This window comes from Gavialis gangeticus, unplaced genomic scaffold, assembly GCF_001723915.1.
Source record: "Gavialis gangeticus isolate Ggan-Ray unplaced genomic scaffold, GavGan_comp1, whole genome shotgun sequence".
In the NCBI taxonomy this organism is placed as follows: Eukaryota; Metazoa; Chordata; order Crocodylia; family Gavialidae; genus Gavialis; species Gavialis gangeticus.
This window is the reverse complement of record NW_017729024.1, coordinates 22,822,400-22,830,382: the sequence shown is the minus strand read 5'-3', so window position 1 is coordinate 22,830,382 and position 7,983 is coordinate 22,822,400. Positions and strand designations below refer to the sequence as shown.

The window sequence follows — 7,983 nt, the reverse complement described above, 5'->3', positions numbered from 1 at the left end:
GTGGTTCAAGCACCTACGTTGAACACCTTCAAGAGCAAATAGGATCCCAGCAAGATAAGTATCCAGTGAGCCCAACTGACTTTCCTGCCCTTTGGGCAGGGGGCTGGACTCAATCTTACGAAGTCCCTTCCAGCCCTAATGTCTATGAAATCTATGAAGTCATTCAGCTGCAGCATGGATATCACCTTTATGTAACAGGCTGTAGGACTAGAGCCTTGGCTTGTAAAGCTGTAAATTATCTGAGTTGGCAATCAGCCATTTCTGGGAAAAGAAGAGTGCAAAGTTCAGTATTTTGTATTGGAACAATGTAGAAGTGAATGAATGGCATTGTTCTGTATTGTAAATGTTGTTTTTGAGGTTCATTTTTGTTGATTTTATAACTGTAACTTGTAACATTATCATACTAAAATAAACCTTCAGATTTTTACTTGATGACATTGAAAATAGATGACTCTCTTGTCCAAAGTGTGAGTAACAAAGCATTATTTAACAAACAAAACCTTATTTTGCAGGTTCTCAAAAGCTGTCTGTAATCCTAAACTTGGCTAAGCCTGTGGTTTGCTCTTTGGCAGCAATAATTACATACCTCAAAGAATTCAACTTGGAAAAGATTCTTAACAATCCTAGGTAAGTTTATTTTTTCAGTCCTAAAATCAAAATACAAATAAATGTGTTAATTGTATTTAGTAAATTCTAGCTGGCAACCTTTCTTCCATGACATGAATTCACCTGCTGTTGTAATAAACCTGGTCTTTGTAAGGATGGGACGTTATAGTTGAGTTCCTAATTAAGATTAACAAAACACAAACCCATCAAGTAATATTCAGTGAAAACCTTAGGAAATATATGCATATAGTCAGTACTAAGACCCTAAATTAACTTGCACTGCAGCCAAGTGCAATGAAAAACAAACAAACACATTGGAGCCACTGATAGATGCAGGCAGGGGAAGTAAAAAAAAAAAAAAAAGTTTGTTAAAGCCTAGCCATCTTACCCCTAGCTCCTATTTTATTTTGCGGACAAAGATCTGCTGCTGTTTTCTAAAGGTTTGTACATGGTGATTAGCTTCACAGATGTTGCTTTATTTTCCCACAGAGACATTTCAAGAGCTTTCTGTTTCTGTTTAGCTTTGGAAGCACACACAAATGCTAATGCATCCTAATGTTTAGACAGTAGTCAGTGAGCCTCTTTGGCTGTAAACAGACATTGTTTTTTGAAGCAAGAGCAGCTGTGCTGGGTTGTATCCCAGCACAGATGATCCACTTTATTGGCATCTATGGACTTCACTTGGGCCCATGTCCCACAGGGTCGGGCCTTTGCCGTTTCTGGGGCTTCAGAGGCCCAGTCCTGTAGAACAGGAACTCTGGGTGCTGTGCCCCGAGTTGGAGCATGTGTCTGCAAGTGGGGGAGCTTCATGGGGCTTCCCCTCTCTTGCAGACATCTGCCCCAACTTGGGACACAGCAACCTGGTACACACTGTGGGAGTCCCCCACAGGGAGATTCTGTGGGTGTGTCTGAAAGTGAGGGATCCCCCTGCTTGCAGTTACATGCCCTGAGTTGAGGTAGAGGCAGCAGCAGCCTGATTATATGCAGTATGGAAATCCTGCAGGTGAATTCCTGTGGTGTGCAATAAATAAAAAGATGCCCTCCTGTCTAAGGCATCACAAAAACTGTTACTGCTTTTGATCATGGTAATCTTTTTGGGCACTTAGCACACAATAATGGGATAGGATCTGTTTCCTTGCAGCTTGTGCCTCCATAAAAACTTTTATGGTGGCACAAGGGCTATGTCTGTTTGCACCCTTTGGGTCTGTGAATCTAGTTAACAAAAAACCCCCAACCCCTCACAAAACACCTGCACAACTACAGTGCTAACACTGATGAATCCCTGGAGTTCACTTTGTGGTACCTCTTGGTGGCTAAACTACCAAGTTGTGAGGAAGACCTTTGCTGCGTCGTGTATAATTACTCAAAACGTGCATGACCACTAAAATCCACATGTTTTTACTTAAAAATCTTCTGGGTGGGGGGGTCATGTTAAACATTTGCATAGGTCATTGCTTGAAAATTTCTAACTGGATTGCTCAAACATTCAAAGGAGGATGGATTTAGATAGACAAATCTAGTCAGATCTTTCTTTATCATGTTGTGTGTAGGCATAAAAAAGGGGCAGCAAGGCCATTTGTCATATTTGGCATGAGCTTAAAAGGCAAACACATTAGGAGTTTGTATATTCATTTTATTGAAGGTTATTTTCATTTTGAAATGTTTGGTTCACTTTCTGAGTCTTGGCCAGTTGACGAAAATTGAAGCAGAAGTCCCAGATTGGTGGCACCACCTTGCCTGCACATCCTTGGCCTCGCTCCTCCTAAGCAGTGGCTGGAGGCTGTGGGGGCTGCCTGGGTTAGGCGCTGCTCCACCTGCCTGAGACAGATTGGTCAGGGCATGGTGGGGTGGGCCAGGGCTTGGGCACCTGCATTGGACAAGCCAGGATGGCCACCCACCACTTGCAGCCTTATGCTGTGTCACTTGCTGAGGCCTGGGCTGCATGTGTTGGTTCTGGGTGGCTGCTGGTGGTGGCAGGGTGGAAGCACTGCATGGGTTCACCATGCAGGATGGCAGAGCCCAAGGCACACTGCACACAGGCTACTCCCACTTGGGTCCAGCCTCTGTGTGCAGTGCAGGGGATGGAGACTGGCCAAAGGCCTCTGTGCTATGCTGCCCTGCCCTGCCCTGCCCTGCCATCAGGGCTCCTGGGAACTGTGGGGTTGGGGGGAAAAGGGGTATTTGTGGTGCCTCCCATCCTGGATTTCCTTACCCTGTCCCAGATCTCCTTCAGAATAATATGGTCACCCTGTACTTCGGTAATACACTGTTTGTACACTACACCAGACAGCTCTGGTTTCTTTAAGTGTCTCACTAAAACTGTGTGAGCAGATGGATTGTAGTGCAGATGTTTGAAGAACTTAGACTGTTTTATGCATTAGTAGGATTGCTTTTAAAATTATATTTTTAAAAGAGGTGATACTGGCACTTGTCAATATCTAATATTTTTAAAATACTGTGTTCATTCAAAATTTCTTATAAAATGCATGTAGTATAGAATGATACTTTTTTTGTTTTTTAGGGGTTTTTTCCCCTTTAGAATCTTTCTTATTCCTCTGTCCCAAAAATATCAATGCAGACCACTCAAGGAGGTACATTGAAGCAGGGGAGGCAGGAAAACCTTAGTGCTTATGTGTGTCTGTAGGTGTGTAGGACACGTGCTCTGACGTACTGTAATTACAATGTGTCGGAGCAGAATTAGTAGTGTCTGCTGGAATGCAGACTTGGTGTCTCATGTATGCAGCATTCCTGTGCTTCAAAATGATGGCAGGGGCACTTTAACTAAAACTCATTTGATGAACTTTAGTTAGTGTCCCCACCGCCATTTTGATGTGCAGGATGCTGAATACATGTAGTGCTGCAGGTGCTTTAATTACAGTGGCTCCTGAGAGGCATTCTAATTAAAGTGCCCTCTATCACCCCTTCCAGAACATGTGGAAAGATGCCCTATAACTTTCAGTACTAAGCATTACTTTCCAAGATGGTCTTCCATCCCTTAAGCAACATCCTTAATTATATCTTTCTAACCAATCTTCCAAGTCAGACTTTTCTGAAAAAAGCCTCAGTTAAATGTATGGGTTCATTTCTTTATATCCAGGACCTCCTTAAATGAGTTCTCATAAAAAACAGAGAAAACTTAATTCCAAATTGAAAGACACCCCCTTTGCTCGGACTGTTATTGTGGCAAAGCGGGGCTCCCTGCCTAGCCACAGTGCTAGGTTCCCCACTTGCCTATGGGCACACCACCCACCTGACTCACCTGCCATACCTTGTTGGTAATTAATATGATGTTAATTAGGTGGGAGGCTGCCCATTTCTGCCCCGATGCCAGGGGGCACTATCTGCGGCTCTGTATCTCCCCTACAGTGCAGCCCATGCCTCGCAGATGGCATCCAGCTGTTACAATACTCCCGGACTATTGCCGGAGCAAGCTTAGGCCACGATGTCAGGCCTCAGTCACACGCACATTCATACTGCCCACCTCTAACTTGGGCCTCACACACAACACCCTCTCTCACAGGGTCTCTTTCATGCATCACCAACTTATGCTGCCTTGCTCCCTCTTCGAGCGGGCCTCTTAGACCATAGGCTTAGCTAGTCCATTCCTTGGGTGGCAGTCTGTTGGTCCTCTCCCGCGACCCTCCCCAGAGTAGTGGTCAGTCAATTACCTGACCAAGTCTAAGCTTACTCTGGCCCCTTCTGGGAGTAACACTATGTGTATATAAATATACTGGGCCCTCAGCCCTCTGGTTCTTCTCCCCCTTCACTGGGGCTCCCCATCACCCCCTGTCTGTGGTTCCACACCGCCCCCTCACTTGGGGGCCACGGGGCTTCCTTCCCTGGTGGGCTCAGGTGGCTGTAGCCGTGCCTGGCCCCCACTTCCTTTCCTTGAGGTCCTGCACCCCACAGAGGGCTCAGGTGGCTGCAGCTGTGCCTGGCCCCAACTCTTCCTCCTTGAGGTATTGCACCCCACAGGGCTCAGGTGGATTCAGCCATGCCTGGCTCCAACTCTCTCCGAAGTTACATAAACTCATCCAAAGGTGGGAGCTAGGGTTAAGATGCCCTGACCCACCTTTCACCAGGGTGGTAACTGGCCTGGCACTTCCTGGGGGCTCCCACATTACTGAGAGTACCACCAGGCCACCCACTACTGGCAGGGTGCAGTTTTAGGTCATGCCCAGGACCAGGAGCCTCCTAAACCATCACCTACAGCTCCTCCCTTTCCTCCAGGATGTTATGGAGCCTTGCAGCCAGGCGATGTTGCTGCCTGCCCTGCCAGCAGTGATGAACTGCCCCTGTTTATATGGATGTGTCATGGAGCGGGCCCGTGGAGTGGCCGTGATCCCGCTAGCACCCCCTGCCGTGCCAAATTAGGAGATCCAGCACCCTCTGATTCTCACCCGCCACGTCTTGGTTGTATATAATTTAATATGGGAGGCTGCCTTTAATCTCCTAGCACTGGGTGTTATAATTGTCTGGGCTCCTACTCTCTACGGGTGACCTGTTGCACCCCAGCCTTATGGGCTATGCGTGCCTGCTACCTCCCCTTTAGCACGCCCTAAGCCTCACAGCTGTTCCGGCCGTTGTCTGGTCAGTTGTGCCTTGCCGGGCGCCCCTGGGCTTGTCACGCAACCGACGCCCCTTGCTCTGGTGCCCCTGTGTTCGCTAGCCCTCTTGGGCCGGCACCATAGGCTGACTCCTTCAGGAGCCTCCTCAGTATGCCCGCCCTTCTCCGGGCTGCTAATCGTGCTTCTCGCGCCCTCGCCCTCCTCTGGGGCTTGTCCGGCTCCGCGCTTCTCACGCCCTCGCCCTCCTCTGGGGCTGTCTCAATCCGCGCTTCTTGCGCCAGGACTCAGGTGGCCAGTAGCTGTGCCTGGCCCCTTGACCCTTCTCGGGGTCTTTCACCCGACCTGGGCTACTTCTCACCCGCACTTGGGCCCACCTTGCGCTTGCCGTGCTCTTCGCCCTCGCTGGGGCCTATACATGCACTTTCCGTGCTCAGGGCTCACCGCAATGCTCTCGCCCCCTTCGGGGGCTCTGCCCCGCGCTTTCCGCGCTATCGCCCTCTCTGGGCTCTGTCCCACACTAAACCGCGCTTGGGGCTCAGGTGGCACGCAGCCGTGCCTGGTCTCCTGACCCTTCTCAGGGTCCTTCGCCCGACTGGGCAGAATACCGCCCTCGGGCTGGGGTCTCAACCCCCACACACTGCACCACGCTGGTGCCAAACAGCCGTGCCCCCCAGGCACTGCTCTGTGCCTGTACAGGGCACCCAGGAACCCCCAGACTACTGGGGAGCTCCTGTGAGGCCTCCTCGCACCCCTACAGCCTCACCCGGTCCTCCGGATTATTTACACAACTAACAGAACAGAACCATAAGCCAACCGACTGTAAAAGAACAATAAGCCTACTGGCTATAACGCACACTGCGGTCCCACAGGCTTCTCCTGTCCAGCCTCCCGGTCAGGGTTCTCTCTACCCTGTACCATGATGTAGCTGGTGGGTCTATCAGTCTGCTCCACCCAGCTCAACTCCGCTGCAGAGCTCTTGCTCCTCCGGCTGCCAGAAGGGGATCACCAGCCAGGCTCCGGCCCGGGCTGTTTATAAGGGCCTGGCCCTGCCCCCTTCTGGTCACCTGACCAACATGGTTGCCCCAGCAACTGGCAGCTGAGCTGCCCTGGTGATTGGCAGCTGTTCTTAACCCTTTTCTAGGCACAAGGCACCTATGTGACCTTGTGACAGGATGGCCAGAGATCTAAAATGGCCGCCGCAATCAAGCACCTGCTGGCTGCTTGGCTTGATCTTAAAGTGGCAGGCACCCACAGTGCCCTGCCACACACCTTCTCCCTTTAAAATGGTACCTGGGGGAGGTTTCCACTGCTGCTTCTCCAAAGCAGGCTCTCCTCAGAGCCTGTGAGAGCCCTCAAGTGGCAAGCACCCCAAAGGTGCTCCACCACACACCTCCCATCTTAGAATAAGATTTAGGACTTCACTTAGCTGCCTTCCCTGCTGGACTCTGCCTACTGCAGCCCCTGCCACATGGTGAGCACCCCAAAGGTGCTCCTCCACAGTTATGTATCGCTATGGAGGTTGTTGAGCATTTCGGATGTTTTCCAGTGTTGTGGGCCTGGCCTGTGGGCCAGATCCTCTGGGTGGTGCGTAGGGTTGTGCTGTGGCCAAATCCAGAACATGGAGCTGGGCTGTTAACTGGGGTCACACCCATGGACTGACCCTGCGCGCTGTTCCCATGCTGGATCAGGCCAGTGGATCAGTCCCTCATCACTTCTCTGGCATGTGGGGCTGGCAAGCTAAGCACCACTGTTCTAGACAATAGAGACTTACATTCATTAGCAAAAGTAACACATAATTGCTATATGAGGCCCTAGTTTTAGTTTCATAGTTGATTACAGAATGGGAAGGGAAAGAAGGAAATGTTGATTTTGGGTTAGTTTAGTTTGTCATGAGAGAGACCTAACCTGAATCGGTGAGCATCTGAGTGGAAAGTTAATATTCCAATATCGTGGTGAAGTTTTGAGGTATCTTGTTATACATCCATTCCATTATATGTTATTTCTGAAAGAAGTGATGTGTAAAAATTTTTCTTCCTTTGCTGGCTGATATGGGGACTTACTTTCAATAGCTACATTTACCCTAGATTTCTTATTACTGTTTCCAGAATATCACCGGTACAGGTTTCCCTTGCTTTATGCTGTACATACATTTCTGGAAAATGGCACATAACTCGAATTTGCATAAAGGGAACCCACTTTACAACGTGACGAATAGGGATACGTTCCAAGACCTTGACTGTACTGACCCCCAGACCCATTTCTACCAATTTACAAGGCAATTTTGGTACTCACCAACAGCAGACAGTACACACAAGCACAGGGCACTATCATAATGGGGATGGCAACTACAGAAACACGTGTTGCAGACAATGTGTGAGGAACACAGATCCATACAGGAGACTATATTTTGGTGTGCGGCACTCCCACAAACTTAGACTTCAGGAAGGCCTTCAATATGGTATCCCACCCCATACTGGTGAACAAATTAAGAGGCTGTGACATGGATGATTACACAGTCCAGTGGGTGGCAAATTGGCTAGAGGGTTGTACCCAGAGAGTGGTGGTGGATGGGTCGGTATCGACCTGGAAGGGAGTGCGTAGTGGGGTCCCGCAGGGCTCAGTCCTTGGACCAGTACTCTTCAATGTCTTCATCAGTGACTTGGACGAGGGAGTGAAGTGTACTCTGTCCAAGTTTGTGGATGATACAAAACTGTGGGGAGAAGTGGACACACCGGAGGGCAGGGAACAACTACAGGCAGACCTGGACAGGTTGGACAAATGGGCAGAAAACAATAGAATGCGATTTAAC

The 7,983-nt window shown here is 49.3% G+C and overlaps 1 protein-coding gene across 2 annotated transcripts in view; it reads left to right on the top strand.

Annotated features, from left to right (window-relative positions):
- MSH3 (mutS homolog 3) overlaps positions 1 to 7,983 on the top strand; it is a 298,610-nt gene that overhangs the window by 109,887 nt on the left and 180,740 nt on the right. For both annotated transcript variants that reach the window (XM_019516941.1, XM_019516940.1), the window contains exon 9: positions 513 to 627. In XM_019516941.1, the coding sequence (XP_019372486.1) occupies positions 513 to 627 (115 nt within the window). The remainder of the gene's footprint in view (positions 1 to 512; positions 628 to 7,983) is intronic.